The sequence below is a fragment of the Rhyacophila brunnea genome, unplaced genomic scaffold (genome assembly GCF_057557595.1).
Source record: "Rhyacophila brunnea isolate RB1 unplaced genomic scaffold, BYU_Rbru_1.0 scaffold_23, whole genome shotgun sequence".
Lineage (NCBI taxonomy): Eukaryota > Metazoa > Arthropoda > Insecta > Trichoptera > Rhyacophilidae > Rhyacophila > Rhyacophila brunnea.
In genome coordinates this window covers 23847845-23870821 of record NW_028232893.1, presented here as the reverse complement: position 1 = coordinate 23870821, position 22977 = coordinate 23847845, and the positions used below count along the sequence as shown (strand labels likewise).

At 35.3% G+C, this 22977-nt stretch overlaps 1 protein-coding gene across 2 annotated transcripts in view; it reads right to left on the bottom strand.

Annotated features, from left to right (window-relative positions):
• LOC147069752 (retinaldehyde-binding protein 1-like) overlaps positions 1-22977 on the bottom strand; it is a 118935-nt gene that overhangs the window by 36597 nt on the left and 59361 nt on the right. For both annotated transcript variants that reach the window (XM_085950637.1, XM_085950638.1), the window contains exon 2: positions 9314-9419. In XM_085950637.1, coding sequence (XP_085806763.1) covers positions 9314-9419 — 106 coding nt within the window. The remainder of the gene's footprint in view (positions 1-9313; positions 9420-22977) is intronic.

Here is a 22977-nt window from a genome sequence, read left to right as displayed (position 1 = left end):
AACAATCCTTATTGCCTGTAATAACCCTTATTGCAAGTATGAAACAGAAGTGTTTGATATAATAAATATTAGAAAACGTTAGGGCGGACGTCAATCAGTACAACCTCAACTACACAAAGCATTTATAAAACCACCTCGGATCTCCGAAGCAAAATTAAATGACTTGATTTCCCTATGTTCATCAAAAGTGATACCAGAAATACACCACAATTTTTATAAAAAAAAACCTTCATCTACACATTTAAATACAGATTCAGATAATAATTGACGTCGATAAAATTAATTATAAAAACATTATAATTATTGTAATTTGCTATTTTTATTTTGGTTTAAAATTGTATGCATCTATTTTAATAAATTATAGTTAGTAAGCTTAAAATATCAAAATATTATAGGTAAATATCATTCTTGATTTATTTAATAATAATATAATATATTATATTATAATGGTATTACCAAAGTTCCCAATAAAAATCTTACTGCAATTCAGGTAACTGCGAAATATCAACATTTTCTATGCATCATGAAAGTGTAAAACCATAGCAACAGCTAAAACTTGTAATCTTGATGGATTTATATGAAAAAAAATGAAATTAATAAAATAACATGTCATAATGTATACATACACCAAATATTATGGTTTTATTTTAGAAACTCTATTTATCCTGACCAAATGAAAACTTCAAACCCTTATATCTCCAAACTATGTAATTTGCACATACGTTGGTTTTACACTCACGGTGCGATTTGAATTAAGGAGTTGTCGAGTGTCGATACATAATTAAAAATTGTATCGTTTGACCATATAATTTTAAGTAATAAGATTATCGAAGGAAGACTTTTTTTACTATTAAAGCAAATTTCTGCTGTGTGTTTATCTCACTTATCTGGTCGACTGACCTCGCCGGGCCTCTCCTGAGCCCGGGCACCTAGGCTAGAGCCCTGTCAGCCCCCCCCCCCCTCTTGTGGGGGGCATGCACACGACACTATATCTTCACTGTTCTGGCAGAACTAATTCGAAAAAATGACATATTGAGTTAGTACCAAAATGCTCCTTATTTCAAACTTTACCGTCTGGAAACCTTCTTAATAAATAAACAGTCTTTATTTTAAAGTCATCCTTTTTACGATTACTTAATAAACTCACATGATAGACCATTATTTCAAACATTTTAACAACTTCAAAGTCAAATTACTCAAAACTATTATTCTCCAGTTAGTGTGTTCTGCCAGAACAGAGACGATATGCTATACTATTTAATTAATAATAACTGTGCGACAATCACGAGCCGTTCTTTCAATTAATACCTACATATAAAATTACGTTGAAGTACCTTGTAATTAATATATATGTTAACGCAAGTAACCGTGAATGCGCGGTCTAAAATTAACATAGGCATTCACATTACAGTTAAAAAATAATATGGCCAGTCCAAAATAACGTTTATTTGAGTGAACTTTTAAGCGGAATCTATGTCAGATGAATTTAGATTAAGAATGAAGAAAATTAATATACTGCTAACATCCAGTGGCGCACCCAGGGGGGGGGGCAAGGGGCACTGGCACCCCCCAAACTTGAAAATTATCAGAATGACTTAAACATTCAAATTGAAAGCCAATAAACTATACATTCTTAGACCTCCTGCTTAGACAAATAAAAACACGGCAAAAAAATGATTTTAATTTCTAACATAAAAATTTCGAAACACTAATGTCGGGTTTTTTTAGAAACCCAATCCTTAATGGAACTGTCAAAAAAATCTCGGTGTCCCCCCGAATTCCGGAGTGGTGTAGGTCATGGCTGGAGAGGGCTGACAGGGCTCTAGCCTGGGGGCCCGGGCTGTGGGGGCCCTGGCGTGTCGGGTTAATCAGATAAGTGAGATAAACACACATCATAAATTAGCTTTAATAGTAAAAAAAAGTCGCCTGCGGTGCTATTATAGTTCATAGCCATTAACATTTTAGATTATATAATTGTGCAATATATTTTCTGATTATTATGTGTCGGTCTCAACGGTTACCGCCGTTATGCCTCCAATTTATTAAAAACTAGGAGAAACTGTACACATATACCGCCGTGTATTGTGAATATGTAAAAATAATTATATGAAGAAGAAAAAGAGCCAATGGGACTAATTTACATTGTTCTTTTTGCCCCCCCCCCCCAATATTAAATCCTGGGTGCGCGACTGCTAACATCAATACTATGGTTGGAAGTTAGAATGACAAGAGTAACGGCTGAACGTATGGTATTAATTATTATCCGATTTACATAGACGTGATCATCCATTCGTTAAACTCTGATGATGAATATTGTCATGTCAGTCAAGGAGCTTCGTATTTTGTCATTGAAGTCTTAATCGGGCGTATCATAGAACCCACGATCCAAAAAATGGGTCGCCTTTACCTAAATTAATTCAGCCAAAGCACAATTGGGTCCGTGGCGACCAGGGAACTCAGAAATAATGGGAACTGAAATACACAACGGGTAAGGCGATAGCAGGTAACCGACTCGAGTAAGGAAGAACCGGGTTAACCTTACACACGTGTTAATAATACGTTTTACGTCGAATACTAAAAACTGCTCTCGGTTTATGCATTTACGCTCATTTAATATTGGAGTATTACACACACTATTTCACGTGCATAATGCGTGCTTCATTTTCGTAGGACACTCACACATTCAAAAGCCTGCTTCACCATTCTATTTATTATCTGTTCTGTGGTGGCGACCGTGCACGGAAATTTGTACGTATGCAGTTCGCAGTATTACATTTCACCGTGAAATGTTGTATCGGAAATATATGGCCGTATATTAAAGACTGTCCAACCACTTTGGGTTGTATGGTACCGACATTAAATTCATGTCTAAATAAAACACGGTTCTTGTCGGTTTACACTTTACAGGAAGCCAGCGGCAAAAAAATAGCTGATGTACTGGATTATTTGTTAGGTTAGGTTAGGTTTTCATTATTGAATTCATGAATTTTGCTAAAATCAGCTATGAAAATCGAATTAATGTTCATGTTGAATCTAATAAAATTGGATACCGTATAGTATACGTTCATTTCTTTCCGAAAAGATAGCTCACGGTGAACTGTGCCACGGTGAAATGTTGTACGTACAATTTACATGTAACCATAGTCACTGGTTGAGCTGCCATTTCCGCCTTACTGGTCAGGTTCGGAATTACAAAAGCGTGATAAGCAATTTTAAAAATCGTAATTGTTTGCAAACTGCAGAGTAATATGGTGGAAAAGTGCTAACAAATAGCACCACAATTGCATCACAGAGTACATAAAAATGAATTATTATTATTGACTCGCGGAATTCCTCGCAATGACTCGCAATGGAGAACTTTCTCTGGTTGATGACTCTAGGTTCAAGCGGAAATTACGCGCCAGTGATGGAAAAACCAAGATTATATAAGTCTAAAATGATTCCTGCCAGCGCCATCTTTAGATTAATAAAGCCTGAGCATATTTTTTTGCACAATCAACGAGTGGTCCACTGTTCAGCTTTCAAAATCAGATCACAGATTGCTTAACATATTAATTCAGCCCTTTCTCATTTCAAATTAAATTATAAAAAATTCTCAAATCAAATATATTAATAAATTATAAATAATATACATTCCTTTTATTCATCAGCTGTCAAAGTCAGACTAGTCCTTCACACAAAACCGGTGGTAATATCGATTTCCAAAAAATATGTAGCATTGATCTATGCATTACATTTGTATAAGGTATGTTAATGCTAGTGTATTATTTATCATGTAACTTATCTATTCAAATCAAACCATTCCTTGTGTGAACATGACAGACGCGTCAGTATGAGCACTCTATAGAAAAATGACAGGCAATGACAGGTCATCCTTAGACAATAATGGGAGAGGCGGAAAAAGCAGGACCAGTCGTTGTGAATGTATCGGCTTTCTACTTGAGTCGGCAATGTTCCTGCGCATGTATTCTATACACAATACTGTTATTAGCCGCTATCAAGGGTAGTTTTTCATATTTTGTATCGAAGTATTATAATTTTTACAATAAGTTAGTTGTAATTATTACAATAAATGCTATGTTTTAACAGCACTTCTCTTGGCTGTGCTATATTGTATAGATAGTTTTGACTGTTTAGACGGCTAACTTATTGTAACAATTATAATACCTCAATACAAACAAATGCTAATCCACCATCGATAACTGCCGACAGCGGCTGTTAGCAGTATTGTGTATATAATAATAATAATGAGCACCTCATTTATTCTATACACAAGACTGCTTTCGGCCTTTACGGCAGCTAAAGAGGGTAGTAAAGTATCGAAATATTAACACTTATTGGAAAAAGTTAGCTGTCTTAACTGTATATCTCACTCTTATATCACTATTTATGATAGCTAAGAGAGGTGCTGTTAAAACATAGCACTTATTGTAACAATTACAAGTATTACAACTACCTTATTGTAACTGTTACAATAAGTGCCAATACTTGGATACTTTCCTACTCTAGATAGCGGCCGAAAGCAGTCTTGTGTATAGAATAGATGAACTGTATTGAATCGTTATATTGATCTCGTTCTCCTATCGCAGAGTCTCAGGCACTGTGTAGAGTATTGCTTATTTAATAAGTTGATTTATGTACTATAAACATAAATCGTTCGATAGTTTTGACTGAAAATATGACGTAGTTAGGGCGACGCCGAGCGAGAGAAAACTATGCAATGAGTTTAATGTAAGAGCAGTAGGAAATAATAACGGTAGCATTAATTAAAATTCGTGCGCAGTATAAAAAATCTCAATCCGCGCAATTTCAAAGATAAGTTGTTCCACTATTATAGTCAGTAGAGATAAAGATAAAAATAACTTTTTATATACCATGTTTTTGAATTTTCTGTTGAATCATATAAACTTGACATTTCTATATATTAATAATTTAGGACAAATAAGGCAATCGTCAACAAATCATTTTTTTGCTATTATGCAACAAACAAATATAGAATACTGAAATGTTATTTTGATTTCCATAGTAACGCACGTATATATTAATAATTTAGTTGCTAGGACTACCCCCTTAGCAACCAATAATAGTGGATTGCACTGGATTGGATTAACTTTTCATACAAAACAGAATTAACTGAAAATGAATTCAATTCTACTTAAAGACGGCTAAAAGTATTAAAAGAAATCATTGACATCGTGTTCTGATATATCCTAAAAGTTTCAAATGTCCAGCTAGTCGGGAAGTTAGTTAAAAATCGATTGCAAGATTTTTACTGGATAAACAACCACCGGACAAACAAGAATACGAGCTAAGAAAAACGTTGTAAAATAGCTAACAACATATTGTGTAATATGTATTCTTAATTCAACGAACTTAACACAACGTGTACTAGTGCCTGAAAATGTAGAAAACCGAAACCCGGGTCGCAAAATACGACTCAAATGGAATAGTACAAAACATAAATCCATTAGAATTTAAATTCAAATTACATCAAGTACATTCGGTCGATTGTATTAATATTTTATAGATACACTCATTGACATTTAAAAAGCCAGAACTACGTAACAGATACGTGTGTCACTGGTTGTGCACCACATAGATAGAGGAGTATAAAAGGTAAGTAAACGAAAGAGCACACGCGAAGAAAATTGAACAGACATTACAAATTGCGCAACATTCATTTGTTTATGTAATATATACATGTATCGGTGCGTTTGCGTCGGGACCTATATTTTATTAAACTCAAGCAGGTGTACCAATTCAATTTGGGATACAGGTTTGACAAGTAATTTAATATTATACATTTTGAACCAGTGGCGAAGGGTGGAGGTAGGCTGTTAAGATCCGCCATAAATAGTGCACATTAAACTTCATACACAGTCATGCGTATTTGTTTTCATTGAAATAATACTATAACAATTTCTTTTATTTTGTTAACTGTCAATTCATGGTGGAACTGCATTGTATTGTTGTTTTAATATAATAAAACGCATTTTTTTGTAGCGTTATTCCACTTTTAATCAATAGATTAGGACCGGTTTCGTCCGCCTCAGAGGGACATTTTCAACTTGAGTTGAAAAAATTTCAGGCCATAATAAATCATCATCAGCCTGAATCTATCCACTGCTGGATGAAGGCCTCTCCAATCTGATTCCACTTCTCTCGGTCCTGCGCGTTACGTTGCCACGTACTTCCTTACGATCCAGCGGTCTGGGTCCATTTGTGGACGTTTTGTACCTCTTGCATACCACTGGATGACTATATTTGTTCAACGATTGTTTCTTCTTCGAGCTATGTGTTCAGCCCATCCCCATTTGAGGTTTTTAATGAATTCTATCACATCGCAAACCCTTGTCTGCTTCCTCATCCATAAATATTAAATAATAGTCAAAAAAATACCCATCTATCCATAAAATATCTCAAATTTTGCAATTAAATCATACATATCTTTAGATATTTTATAGATAGAATAATATTAATGTTTCATCTATTAGGTATAGTTTGTTTTCGAGAGAGCTTAATGAATAATTTTATTGAATAATTGACTAATAAACCAACAATATGTGTAATATATATTCTCAATCCAACTGAAACAAATAAGTATGAATGAAAAAGTGTGCACAATTTTTGCGTATCGCCTAATATAAATATCATTATGGTTTGGTTAGGCAGGGTTTAATTGATTTCTAAAAACTGACTAAACTATCTGTAAATAATAATTGTAGTCTTAGTTCAATAAAAACAAATACGCATGGCTGACAAAGTTTAATGTGCACTATTTGTGGCGGATCTTCTACCTCCGCCCTTCGCTACCATTTTGAACTAACCTTGTAAGGTGCCCTGTGTAATAGGTATGCCCTTTTTACGAACAAAATAATAAATGTCCTTGCTTTATTCTGTAAACGTTGTAAATCCAAAATACATTTTGGCGGTAGGATACAGTAAAGATCGTCTAATTTTCGCTATAAAACGAAATTCGAAATTTAAAACAAAAGAAAACAAATGAACTGTTTATATAAACAAAATGACAGCGATTCCTGGTATTTGAAAGGATTGAAAAAAAATTCGTTATGATTTAACGGCCCACATGCTCAGCGTAGGTCAAAATGGAACTTTTATGGTATTTTCAGAGCATAACCCTGGACATTCCTTTAACGTTGTAGATACTTTATTTATATAATTTTGAAGATTATTGATGACTGTACAAGCTTTCAATTGAAGAATCATTTCCTGCAAACGCACTTATTTTCACGTCTAAAGCGTCAATTACATTGAGCTTCTTTATGAGCTGTTTGTTGGCGAATTTATAATCTGCCTGTAAAGTCGCCCAGTGTAATCACCGAACAAGCTAACAGGCAGGTTTTAAGCATTCTACCAAGAAAAGTTGAAAGCCGGTCAACTTTACACGCTACACGCCGGCGTGTGGGCCTACTGCGTCTGCGCGGTAGAGCGCAGTAGCAACCCCCCGGTAAAAAAACGAACTACGTTCTGGCAAACTAGTCGCTGGCTTGCAGCTTCTCAGCGAATGGAAAGTTTTGTGTGTAATCATCAAATCGCAGTAGCTGAATCGCCCGCTATTAAATTCGCCAAGAAATAGCTCTTAAAGAAGCTCAATGTAATTGACGCTTAACTGAACTAGTCTTTTTGAGGGTGTTTGTGAAATTTATCAATTTATTCAAATTATTTGTAAAAAGTCACCAATTCTACAATATTATCATCAATACATATTTTGAATGTCAATGTCGTAATAAAATAAAAATGTAGGTAGGTAGGTTTTTGCTATAAAATAATGTTTTAAAGAAATTTTAATAGCTATATTTACTGATAAGTATTTTTTTATGTTTCAACGAAGCTCAGCGTAGGTCAAAATGGAGCTTTTGTTCTAATTTCAAAGCATGATCCTGGACATACCTTAAGCGTTGTATATAATCTATTTATATAATTTTGAAGCCTTATTATCCTTTATATTTATTTTAAACATTTGATGACTGCATAAAGTATTTTTATTACATAAATCGTATTCTTTTAAACCTCTCGCTCTAATGTTTTAGAATATAGTCATATTTCAGTACATAAATGTGCAGTGGTGTTAAGATTTTTAACATTTATAAATTTTTAAACGCATGTAACGCGTAAAGCATAATTTATATCGACATTATTATAGTGAAATCTTTACAATAAAAAAACACTACCTTATTCTTAGGTCAATAATTATTATAAAGCAATCATTATTCGTAGGATGTTTATCACACTCGAATGGTCAAAGACATAGCTTATAATTAGTATCTTTAGAATTATCTTCAAATGTGTTAATCTTGCCCATTGTTTGAATAATAAAATGCCTAATTCTTGTCAAATTTGGGATCACAGAGATTATCAATATAATTTTTTATCGTAAATATTTCACTATAATAATGTCAATATAAATTATACTGATGGTTTTATAAATGCGTTTAAAAATTAATAAATGTAAAAAATCTTAACACCACTGCACATTTATGTACTAAAATATGACTATATTCTAAAACATAAGAGCGAGAGGTTTATAAGAATACTATTTTATGTAATAAAAATACTTTATGCAATCATGAAATGTTTAAAATAAATATAAAAGATAATAAGGCTTCAAAATTATATAAATAGATTATCTATAACGTTTAAGGTATGTCCAGGATCATCCTTTGAAAATAGAAAAAAAGCTCAATTTTGACCCACGCTGAGCACGTCCGCCCTTAAGGAATACAGAAAAATCGGTATTGATATTTTCATTCGGTATTGCAATCCCTACTTTATAGTAATATCTATAAGCAGAAAATAAAACTAACTGTATCGGTCGATATTAAAAACACGTAATCAAACAGTCTGTACACATAGACGTCGTCCATCCGCGAATGATGTAAAACTAATTAATTTTATCTGAGTGTATTATAAAATTGTATACATATACTTATATATTATATCGTGATGTCGTCTCTAATATCAAGTGAAACAATAAAGACGACGTAAAAAGATAAGTCCCGTTTTTTAATATACTGTGTGCCTATCCAAAAACAAAAATTAGTAGTTGTTAATAAGTAATAACTTACAAAATACATTTTATTATAAACCACTACAGTTTTCTAATATACTTCGATACTACCTTCGTAGGGACTACTTTCGAATCTTCGATCGTCTAATTCCAACTACATACGTTGTTATATTAATGTACAATTTGTCACCTTGGGAAAGAAGCCATCATGTAATATTTATTTCGCATGGTGGCCATATGCTACATCTTGGGAACGAACACAAAGAAAAATAATTAAATTCTTACCAGTCTCTGATAACTGTCAAATCTTTTTCCTTCCCCACAGGAATCTGTTTGAGGCCATTTAAGAATGGATGAGGTAACTTGTTCATGGTGTGATTTTCTTCTTGGTCTGAAAAAAAAATATATATAAGTAGGTAAATGCATTGACCAATTTTAACAAAAAGTATGATGGACTTGTACCGAATCCAAAACATTCACATTATAATACAAATGATAGTTATTTGCCTGTGAAATGAGAGACTGCATCAAATTATTGTATATTTGATAAACTATTTACATGAAAAATATTATTAAAACAGAATTATCCCGATAATAATACTTTTGTTGCGTTAAACGCGTACTTACTACAAACGCACGCCGTAATTACTATATTGTATCGGAATTAGTGAGTGCGCACTGCGTATATTGCACACTGCGAGTATTTTTATTATTTATTATAAAGAATAATGATCTATTATTAGGCTTTGACGATTTATTATAATATGCTATCGAGTGTATTGTTATTAATAAGATAGGGTTTTTACTGACACTTCAAGTATTCATAATTTGTTTGTTGTATTTTTTGTGACCTCTGACTAGATAGGTAGGTAATGGAGTATTACCTACTTTATTGTATTGATTTTCTTATATAAGCTAGCGTTAAGAGTGTTTGTTGTCAGTGTGTGTTTGCCTTTGGTGAGTGTACACGGCGCCTGATGATGCCGAAAGGCGAAACCCGGGTCGAAAAAAACGACTAAAATGGAATAGTACAAAACTTAAATCCATTAGAATTTAAATTCAAATTCCATCAAGTATATTCGGTCGATAGTATTAATATTATAATTCAATAATTGTTTGACCGGCTTTGGTTCTGACGAATTGGTTCACCGCCATCTTTAGATTAATAAAGCTTGAGCATAACTTTTTGCACAAGCAACGAGTGGTCCACTGCCATACTATTTATTGATAACATACTTGCAAGCAGAGTTTGATATTATATAATGACTGAAGAGTATAAATAAGTTATTAGTTATTGTCGTTTAGAATCGACTGTCACATTGACAAACGTCCTAGTGTATTATGATATCATTATACACAGAAGAAGTTTACTAACTTTGATCGTCTATTATTAATAACACATAACCACTAAATCAGATGAACTCCAAGGTGTCCAAGATACGTTAAAATAATCTGAAACTAAGAATACTCCGACAAGAACTGAGCATGAGCACTCTATAGACAATGACAGGAAATGACAGGTCATCTATAGACAACGGGAGGGGCGAAAAGTAGGACCAGTCGTGTAATGTATTGGCTTCCTTCTTCAGTGGGCAATGATTGGTTTCATCAAAAGCGTCAAATGCGCCAAAAAAAAATCGAAAAAATGTGTTTATTAGATTTACACACGTATTCATATCATTTAATTTTGTTAATATGTCAGCAATAAATGAATTTTAGGTGACCACGAATCACAAATATGTAAATGACTCTAATCGTAGTTCAAACATTTTAACGATGACCTCATGATAGCAACCGGGATTAGTTACCAATACTGATGTAATTTTTAATTAATCGAAGATTTCATTAAAAAAAATAGTCGAATTTTAGTCTATAACAGTAGATAAGTGTGATTGAAATATTTTAAACTCAGTTATCTTTTTCAAACCCTTTTCAAAATCATATCTTACAAACACTAACAACGCTTAAAAATCCATTAGGGGTACGCTGATATCTAAGTGGCAGACTTAGTGGCGAAGGGTGGAGGTAGGCTGTTAAGATAAATAGTACACACTAAACTTTGTCAGTCATACACATTTGTTTTCATTGAAATTAGACTACAAATTTACAGATGCTGTTGGTTAGTTTTAAAAGTTCAAATAAACCCTGCGAAAATCAAGCCATAATAGATAATAGTAAAAAAATACTCGTCCATCTATAAAATATGTAAAATTATTCAATTAAATCATACATAACTTTGGATATTTTATAGATAGAATAATATTTTTTATCTATTATAGTTTATTTTAGGCAAGGCTTAATGAATTTAAAAAAATAATCAACAATATACCTAATATGTATTCTTATACCAACAAAAACAAATAAGTATTAATGAAGAAGTGTGCAAAATTTTGTTATATCGCCCAAAATATACCAAAACTATTTTGGTTTGATTTAGGCAGGGTTTAATTTTTTTTTTTATTAACCAACACCTTCTGTAAATTGTAGACTTAGTTCAATAAAAACAAATGCATATGACTAACAAAGTTTAATGTGCAATTTTTATGGCGGATCTTAACAGCCTACCTCCACCCTTCGCTACTGAGTGGCAGTGAATAACTACAGACCCGTGTAAAATCCACTTGATCAATATATTACATTTTCGGTGAAATTACGTGACAACAAATATTAGGTGCTATGGACTGAGAGAAGAGAAATAAGCTAATGGATAAATTCATCCAGCAGTCAATCGACCCCGGCGAAGAACTCACTGATTTGTAATTTCCCGCTATCTCTGCAATTAACTCAGGCATTCTATACACAAGGCGGCTATCGAGGGTAGTTTATCATATTTATGTACTGAGGGGGTTAATTGTTACAATAAGTTAAACGTCTAAGCTGTCAAAACTGTCTATGTTTAACTCATTTAGCGCTAACAATGCGACTGGCGCGTTGCCATTAGATATTATTAGCATGATAATTAAATGTGTTAATTAATCAATTAATTAAATTACTTGAAGTAATTAACAGCTCCTCTCTTTGCTGTGTTACCTTTTACTGGGCGTCATACGTGGGCGAAGTCGGCGAAACGTTGAGGGGCGCGCGCAACTCAAACGTATAACCGTGGGTGAAAATGTTCGTCTTTTTTTGGTTATACGTTTATATGGTGATACGTTTGAGTTGCGCGCGCCGCTCAACGCGCCGCTGAACGCGCCTACCTAGGACGAGCCGTAAGAGCGAGATAGAGAGTTGTACGATTCACGTATTGTAACAATTAACCCCCTCAATACGTAAATATGATAAAGTGATAATATTTATCACTTTAACCGTCGATAGCCGCCTTGTGTATAGAATAGCTACACAAGAACAACATATTTCTTTGAGATTTGGAGGTAGGAATCAAAAAAGCAATTCTTTATGACATAGTTCACCAGTAAGGTATTTTTTATAATACAAAAACTTATTTATTCAACGCATGGGTAAACACAAAACCTTATGATAAGTCCGTAGGTAGGGCCGTCATATCGAAAGAAAGTATCGCTGCCTTATAGTATCGTATATTTTGTGATGCTTAATGCAAACGTAGTCTTGCGGTTTGGTCAACTGACTCAAAGACCACCTCAAAAACCTTCGTACACAGATACCTACTCAATACATAGTTACCGCCAAAAATAACACAGAATCAAAGAGATCGGAATTTAACTAGAAGGATTCGTAATATAAACTTGTTGTATTACAATAGTTGACGGTAACCCAAAAACGATTGTAGTGTGATTGTCTTATTGTTTATTAATGTAAAGATGTTGAAATAAAACTATTCTAAGAGAATATGGAGCCAAAATGTATGAAATTAAAGCAAAAAAACATCGCTGGTATACTGATTAAGATAGCTGCAAGTGACTTCGCATTTACATTATACTACATTTACATTACACCAGAAACTTAGAGTAGCACAACGTGGTATGGAGAGGTACATACTGGGCATAACGCGAAAGGACAAAAAGAGGAATGAGTGGATAAGGAAGCAGACAAGGGTTTGCGATGTGATAGAGTTCATTAAAAGCCTAACATGGAGATGGGCTAGACACATAGCTCGAAGAAGAGACCATGTATGGACAAATTTAGTCATCCAATGGTATCCAAGAGGTACAAAACGTCCGCAAGGTAGACCTAGAGGCCGCTGGATCGATGAAATGATAAAATTCTGCGGAAGTACGTGGCAACGCAATGCACAGGGAGAGAGAAGTGGAATCAGATTGAAGAGGCCTTCATCCAGCATTAGATAAATTCAGACTGATGATTATCTTTTCATCAGAATACTGAGCACTCGGGAAATAGGATGAGAGAAATGTGGATATCGTTGAGTGAAGAGTTTTGAGAAGAATCATTGGAGCTGTTCAAGAAAATGCCATTTGGAGGTAAAGGTAAAATGAGAAGCTGTACACACTGTATAGGGGCGAAAAAACCACGTGGCATATGAGACTCCGCTAGATCGGTTATGTGCATAGAATGCCGGAGGATATACCGGCAAGGCGGGCTATGTACCCCCAATGGTAAGAGAAGACCTAGACGACCGAAATTGAGATGGCTGAACTGCGCCCACGGGAGATTTAAAAATGCTCAGTCAAAGTAACTGGAGAGTATCGGCGGTGGATCGTCCGGAATGAAAGAAGATTTTGTAAGCCTTAAATACTTAAATTCATATGATTTTCTAGTATGTAACTAAAATAATTTTCAATTTCATATTTTACTTATCTAACATATAGCTGAATCAAAGCATACATTTGACTATCAAATTTAGTTATAAATATCTGTGAGAAGATACTCTGTCATTTATTTTATCTTCTTCTTTTGCCATATCCGCCCCTTAACTGGAGCATATGGACACCACGTGGCGCCTCCAAGAATCCCTGTCGCTCGCCAGTCTTCTTGCTTTGTTCCAGGTCAAACCAACATCCCGTAGCTCCGCCGTATACACTCTGTAGATTGTATTTAGCGGCCTTCCAGGACGCCGGAATCCGGTCGGCTTGAAGAACAGGCAAGCCAGGTCGAAGTTCTCTTCTGGCATCCGCAGCACGTGGCCGAGCCAGGTCCAACGTCGCCTCTTCACTTTCAGCGTGATGAGAAGCTTCTTGGTGCGTTCTCTTATCTCCTCGTTGCTCCTAAAGTCATACGCACACCCAGTATTCGTCGCAAATATCTGTTTTCGAAGCTCAGTATACGGTTGCTCTGAGCCTTCGTAAGGTGCCATGATTCGCTACCGTAAAGCAGCACCGTCAGAATGCAAGCGTTGAATAGCCTGGCATTTGGTTTTGACCGAGTAGAAATCCTGAGTCCCAGACATTCCGCATCGAGTTGAATGTTGCTCCAGCCATTCCCATTCGGATAGCGAGCTCTTTCTGCAAAATACCATCTCCCGTGATGTATTCCCCCAGGTACTTGAAGCTGTCGACGCTCTCGATGTTTTGTCCGTCGCTAATCAGAGGGAAATCTGGATCAGGACAGGTCCTATTACACAAGACGTTGGTTTTCTTCGCGTTGCAGGCAGCCAAAAACAAGACATTGACCATTATTTTTAAAATGAATAATCATAAAAAACTGTAAACAAAGCAACAAACTTTAAACCAGAACGCGAGTCGACATTTTGTTTTTGCAATATCAAAAATCAAACTGTTTTACAAAATGCGTATAAGACCTCTTCGATCAAGTGTCCAAATTCATTGGTATAATGCAAGATTAGTCTCCTTGTATTAAATACTTTCAATATAGGTACAATGTGCCCAATAATTAGCACGGCAATTGTACAAATACGAAAAACGAGTTTCTAGTACACACGTGTATTATAGTAATATAACTTGTGTAATTGACCTTCGCGATCGGCGTTTATTTATAAGGCCATGCATCCTCCTTCGTTCGATGATAGTGTTGAAATATGTCTGCAGGGCCTATGGCTAAGCCAATAATTTAATTGGGAGCCAGGTATAGAAAACTATTTTTAATGACGGAAAATAAAATAGTATATTATATCAGTGGCGAAGGGTGGAGGTAGGCTGTAAAGATCAGCCATAAATAGTGCTCACTAAACTATGTCAGCCATACGTATTTGTTTTCATTAAACTGATTGACTAGAATTTACAGATGGTGTTGGTTAATTTTTAAATTTTAATTCTGCAAAAATCAAACCATAATAATATAGATAATAGTAGTGGTAAAACTCGACAATCTATAATATATCTAGAATTATGCCATTAGATCATACATAATTTTAGATATTTTATAAATAGAATAATATTTTTTTATCTATTATAGTTTGGTTTATGCAGGGCTTAATCAATTTCTTGTCTTTCTTAATCTTTTTATATAACACGTTTTTAAATTTTCTGTTGAATCATATAAACTTGAGATGACTAGCTTAAACGATCAAAAAAAATGTATTTGATAGAAATAATACTGAAATGTCATTTTGACATTCATATTGATTTCCATAGTAACGCACGTATATATTAATAATTTAGTTGCTAGGACCCCAGACCCCTAGCAACCAATAATAGTGGATTGGATTACGGATTTTTTCCGAAATAACTTTTCATACAAAACAGAATTAACTGAAAATGAATTCAATTCTACTTAAAGATGGCTAAAAGTATTTAAAAAATGCATTGGCATCGTGTTTTGATATATTCTGAAAGTTTCAAATGTCTAGCTAGTCGGGAAGTTAGTTAAAAATCGATAGCAAGATTTGTACAAAAATAGTTGTAAAAATAACAATAATTCAAAAAAAAATACAAATTAAACAATAAAATAGAATTTTAAAAACATAATGCATCGCTAGGGAGCGCATTGACCAGCCGCACAGCCCTCGCTATTGGTGCCTGGTGAGCCTGACATGAGGAAACAGCTTCCACCCAAAATAGGTCATGGCTTCGACTACGCATGTGATTGACGGGTGTATACAAATTCAAATTTTCTAGAATATCGAGATTGGAAACTATACCATGTGAGAGCAGAGAAAAATGCTTTAAGAGCAGGAGTGACCTTCGAGCTTTAAGAGAATGAAAGGCTAGCATACCTTGAAGAAAGTTAGTTGGAAAATACAGATAATTAAATACAAATATATTATAGAACACTAATTGGTCTTATCGGTTTATGAAAATATACGCATCATACCTATATGTCTAAACCTTTCACCTGAATTTTTAATAAAGTTAATGTTTTGGACTAGAACCACGCGTGTCGATAGTTGCTAGTCGCTGCCAGTGTTATATCTGCCGTGAGTTGTACTAAAGGCATTTAGGTTAGTATATTGGTATTGCCGGAAAGTAAATGCTTGCAATTAATATATTATTTAATATTAATTGATCACACTCACTCGAACAAAGAGCATTATCACGAACGTAAAATGTGTTATGCACTTATATGCATTTAATTTGTGTAAACAAAACACCTGAACGGTGATTGACAGGTCTTATATTCCGTGTAAAATATTTTAATTACCTACCAATCCAATAGGTAATAACAATAACATAAACGTGACAATTCAATTCAATTCATTCAATTCAATTCATTTATTTTTTAACATATTGTGGACATTACAAATTATAGGTTTAAGACGTTCACAACATGACATTTAGAAACAAAGATATATAAATATAACAGTATTACATAAAAAAAGAGATATATCAGTAGATGAATTAGATAGGTACAAGGAAGTACACCGGATGAGCTAAGCAGACCCTTTTTTAAGATTTTATAAAACAACATCCACCTAAACTCATTCTATGGTGGAATATATCAACACCCGAAGCAATTTCGTTGAACATAGTTATCACTCTCCCAATTGGCATTACCAGTGGCAGGTTGGTTCTGCACCTTGGGAGAATAAACAACTGGTGGTCTCTATTTCTAAGATAGTTATCAGGGACACACAGGTCAACACTGCCCAGAATGGCAGAGTTCTCATTTATACCTTAAGTCGAAAAAAATACGTAGCTAAATAAAGATTTCTTCTAAATTGCAGACTGCAGTATGTAAGCATGCCTAAGAGAAAGTCAGTTGGATAAAGCCACGGATAGTATCCATACAACCTCAAGTAAAGGAGTCTCAAGAATTTCTTCTGTACCCTCTCCACCATAAGGCCATACTTCAACTGGTGCGGTGCCCAAACAATAAACCCACTCTCAAATCTGCTTCGAACTAAAGAATTAAATAAAAGTTTTAATACCGTAACATCTGAAAAGACCCGGGAAGTACGCATGACGAAGCCCAACATTTTAAGGGCTTTGTTACAAATGGTAACTATATGGCTAATAAATGTCACTTTACTCTCAAACGTAATGCCAAGATCCCTTACAGATGATATTCGTGACAGAACTCTGCCATGCATCGAGTATTGGAAAAACAACACTTTTGAGGCTCTGGTAAACGATAAAAGATTGCATTTATCAATATTGAATTCTAGTTTGTTACGCCTGCCCCAATTTAATACATTATCTATATCAAGTTGAAGCTGACGACAATCGTCCAAGGTGACAACTTCCAAAAAAAGAGTTTCAAGTTATCAGCGAACAACAAAACATAGCATTTTTTATTACCAATGCTATGTCATTTATAAAAATCGTGAACAGCAACGGCCCTAAGTTTGAGCCCTGGGGGACACCAGAAAATGTGTAAAAGGTCTGTGACTGATAAAGGCCGTACGATACGTATTGTTGACGGTTCCTAAAATAACTCCCGAATAGTTTCAAAAATCGATCCGACAATCCAATAAGTTGGAGTTTTTCCATCAGGATGTCATGATCGACCTTGTCAAATGCTTTCGAGAAGTCATTGTAAGAACAGTCAACCTGGTGGCCTCTATCCAGTGCCGATGACACATAATCGGTAAATACCATCAGGTTAGTTTCCGTTGATCGGCCTGCTCTAAATCCATGCTGTTCATTTATTATGAATGACTCAATTTTTGGATAAATCATGTTGCGCATGATCATCTCAAGAACTTTTGCTGGTGCAGAGAGAACAGCTACCGGCCTGTAATTCTCCACTGATGACTCTGTACCACTCTTATGGATTGGAGTAACCTTCGACATCTTCCACGTTTCCGGGAAGATACCTGTTTCCATTGCGAGATTGAATATATATGAAAGCGGGCCTTTAACTAAGTCAATACAACCCTTTAAAAAAAATGTAGGAACATAATCAGGTCCCAAAGAGCGAGTATTCTTCAGTTTTTTAATAAACTGAAGTACATCGCCCTCATTAATTGAAAAAATATCGACGGATTGGGCACCACATGACGGTTTTCCTGACGTTGAGGCAACATTCAGATTTGGAATACTACTTGCGCAGACAGACTTGAAATGACCAGCAAATGCTTCTGCCACTCCATGTCCGGTCACCTCTTCGCCCTTCCAACTCATCCTATCAGTAAACCCACCATCTATTCTTAACGATTTTACGTAATTCCAAAACGATTTAGGATTTTCGCGAATGGAATCTCCTACCGTTTCCATATATGTTCGATAGGCCCGTCGAACAGCTTGTCTCACTTTCGAACGATAGATGCTAAACATGATATAGTCAGTCTGATCATGCCCAGCCTTCCATACTGTATGATAGTTATGCTTGACCTTAATGTCTCCAATAATCTCCCGAGAAAACCACCTCGGGTATCGCCTTCCACCACGACATGGCGACTTCCTCGAAAAACATTGATCAAAAATATTATACACAATATTGTAAAAACATTGTACCGCCTCATTCACATCACAAATCTCGATCAACTCACTCCAGTCCACTTCACTCATCAATGAGTAAAGTAGCTTGAAGTTTCCGCCTTCAAACCTCCACCCGCCGAATTGGTTGGTTTTGTAAGAGGGAATTGGAGTCTGAAGCGGACGAGTCGACCGAAACCTGAGCAGAAAAACTAAAGTTGGATGATACACATCTTCGCGTACAAGAGGAGATGTGCATCGTGAAAGCGATAAGTTGATATTGCTAAATACCCTATCCAAAAGTCCATTGCTAGAGTTAGAGACATCATTGTGCTGAGAAAATCCAAAAACAGAAGATAGAAATTCAAGGTCATCGTTGACTCTTTTACCACTACGTGCTGAGTTTAGATTAAAATCTCCCATTACAATAATCTTTCTATCTCCAATTAAGTTGATATTAGATAGCATACTCTCAATAAAACACTTATACACCTCCAAGTCACTTGCTGGTGGAAAATAAATGACGCAAACGTAAATAGTGTCTCCGTCGTAGGTCAGTTTCACCCAAAGGTCCTCATTTTGAGTCTCCAAAGCACGGAAACGTTTGGCCTGTAACCCTTCCATACTTCTAACCCCCAAAAGACAACCCCCACCCTGCCTGTGGCCTGCGCCGGAGTCTCGATCCCTCCTAAAGACTGAGTACTCACTTCCAAAATATTCACGACTAAAAACACTATCATTGAGCTATGTTTCAGTTAACCCTATGATGTCATAGTCATCAGCCAAAACATTGCTCAAAAAATCGACAGATTTTGTTTTCAAGCCCCGAACATTCTGGTAGTAGAATAATAATTGCTTAGGGCAATTCTTATTTTTATTGTTATTATTAAGTCAGCTACTCGGTAGCCGTGGTGTTTCCATCCTGGCAACCCATTCTTTAATAAATGAATGGCGGGGCCAATTTTCCGCCTTCAAAACCAACGTACTTAGCTTAGTAGGGATCCCTACCTTAAATGAAGCGTAATCACCTTTTCACTCCAGTTTAACTACTATGAAATCAGCAGTACAATTAGTAATTTTTTTAATATAGTCGTTCAAGTTCGCAACTGTGGTGTCGCGATGAAAGGGGTAGAAGTGGTAATTTTTAACCACTTCCGCCCCCCTCACCGCCCCACCAAAGCTACCACGAATCGCAATGGCTGCCCTCTTCCTCTTCACTACCGTTGACCATTCTTCACCGGTAGTGGCGTTTTCAAGAGACACATCATTTGCTGATACCGGTGTCCCATCAGATTTCTGAGACGTCGAGGCCTTGGGAGTGACATCTCGCTTTCCCGCTGAAGTCTCCTTTGCACGAGTTGTGTCCTTCAAATCTCCGGCATTTTTTTGTGATCTTGTTATTATAGTTGTTGCACGGGTCTTTGAGTGTTTTTGAGCTGTCAGTGGTTTGGGCCCATTAACAGCTGCATTAACGTCGATGAACCATGAACCATGAACAATGAACCATTGTATATTGTAATAAGACTAATAAGTAATATTACTTCATATATTTTTTTAAATTTACATACAGTGAAAATTACAAATTATTAATTTAAGACGCTCACAACATGATATTTAGAAACAAAGAAATATTATTAAAACAGTATTATATCAAAAAAAACAGTATTAAGTTATAAAACAGTAAAAAAGTGTTAATACAAAAAAATATAAATTAGATAGATTCAAGGAAGTACACCGGATGAGCAAAGTGGACCCTATTTTAAGAATTTATAAAACAACGTCCACCTATACTCAACCTCATGTAGGTGGAATATATCAATATCCGAAGCGATTTGGTTGAACATAGTTATCGCCCTCCCAATTGGCATTACCAGTGGCAGGTTGGTTCTGCATCTTGGGAGAATAAACAAATTATGCTCCCTATTTCTAAGATAGTTATCAGGGAAACACGGGTCAACACTGCCAAGAATGGCAGAGTTCTTATTTTCACCACGTATAAGTCGAAAAAAATACGTGGCCAAATATTGATATCTTCTAGCATTTAAACTACAGTATTTAAGCATACCTAAGAGAAAGCCAGTTGGATAATATTATTATTTAACATGTATTTATATATTGCAATGTGATTGTACGCCATTTGGCCACAAAAATAATGTAAAGTGTGTTACCTTTTGGGTGTGATAGTGAGAGGTATAAAAGTAATGTTTTTTTTTGGAATTTCGGTCTTCGGGATGTTGGCTTTCGGGATTTCGGCTTTCGGGATTTTTGGTTTTCGTTTGGCGGAGAAATATGGGATAAACTTAAAAACGTGTTAAAGAATATGTAATTTCCTTATATATATTTGATTGAATTTATCGATATCTGTGACGTATGAGAGAAAACATATATGTATAGCTAAATATGTAGGAGACAGCGGGAGACGGGTCTAGGACGATTTGGCACCGGGACAACTGGACGCTACAGAATTCGAAAATAAATAGACGTTAGGTACTCATAGGTACTTTAAAAAAAATATTTAATATTATTATTTATATTTAAATGATTATATTATGATTTAATAGTTAGTGAGAATGTAAATATGCAGATGTAAACAATGATTTAATCGTGCATATGTTTAAGTTCCAACGAAAAAAGAGTTTTTTATTTTATATAAAGCCTTAGGCATGGTAATTCTCAATCCGCAATAAAGAATACATTATGTTAAGAGTAAAATGAATTAACACTACTAAGTAGTACCTAGATAGAAACTGATTAAAATACCTCGTCTACGTTCACCAGACCACCACCACCAGACCGACTCCTCCTACCACAAAAAGCTTCCTTAAGGACAACGGAAGTGGATTGCCTCCCAGAAGAGAGTCGTATCCAGAAATGGAAAGAAAGACTCTGCAATCCTTGGATAGAGCCAACAAAGGAACCCTCGCCGGGACACGAACTTCCCTTCGATGTCTGGAAGGCACTGAACAGACTAAGAGTCGGTCTCACAAGGTGCAAGACAAACCTCAAGAAGTGGGGTGTCTTAACCGGCGAGGATGTCTCATGCGAGTGTGGGGAGGTGCAGGATGCGAAGCATATGTTGGTTTGCCCTCGAATTGGGATTGAGTGTGTTGAGGAGGACCTGTTGAAGGCCAATGACAGAGCGGTCTCCGCTGCAACGTTTTGGAAAGGAGCGGTGTGATCCCGGACACGATAAGTAAGTAAGTAAGTCTACGTTCTGTATACGTGTCTATGACAGTACGGCGTCCAATTGTCCGGAGTCCAGTCGTCCCATTCCCGCGGGAGACGGACAAGACGTATTAAAAGGGGTAATATGAGAGTAAACTTATACGTAAACGAAAATTGGTAATTGAAAAAATAAACTGACATCCAAATAAAAAAATCGTTCATTTTAATCGGGTCGTGACAGAAAACATAAACCATACTTTAAAAACAGTGCAGTAGGTACTAGCATATTAAGTAAACAGAACGTGTTAAATAACATAATTAATTTGTGACATATTGACGTAAAGGTATAAATAAGTATGGTGTCGGATAGGAAACACGATCTTGAAAATGATATATGTGTCGTTAGATTTCAAAATCAGCCAAGTCCACCTTTAGGTATTTTTGACTTTTTTGTGAATTGCTGAAGAACTACTGCATTCTAACATTTCTGCATTATCGAAATGTGGAACTTATTCATTTTAAATATTCTATAATCGAAATAATATAAACTTTCACCTTCGTGACTATGTACCTGAGAAAACAAAAAAGGGTACTGTTCGGTTATCAGGAATACAGCGAAAAACACATTTTGAAAATAGCCGATAAACTGGATAATTTGTTAGGTTAACCTAACCAAACCTAACCTAACCTAACCCATCCTAACCTAACCTAAACTAACCCAAACTAACAAATAATCCAGTATATCGTGTATTTTAAAAATATGTTTTCCGCTGTATTCCTAATAACCGAACAGTACCCAAAAAAGCTGTTTTTCTCCTATTCATCCATTATGGACTTGGCTGATTTTGAAATCTAGCGACACAATATCTCTGAATGTCAATTTCTATACGAGCATAACTGGGATAATTAATGACATTGATGTATGATTAATAATTGTCCTATCTCAAGATAATGGCACTTGATTCAAAACTCTCTCAAAATATCATGGACCAATATTTTGGACTGTCAAATATTATAGTTTCCTTGATTTCATAATATTTATAACTCACGTTTTATATGTCGCTTTATATAAAACACACTAACACCGTCAGATTA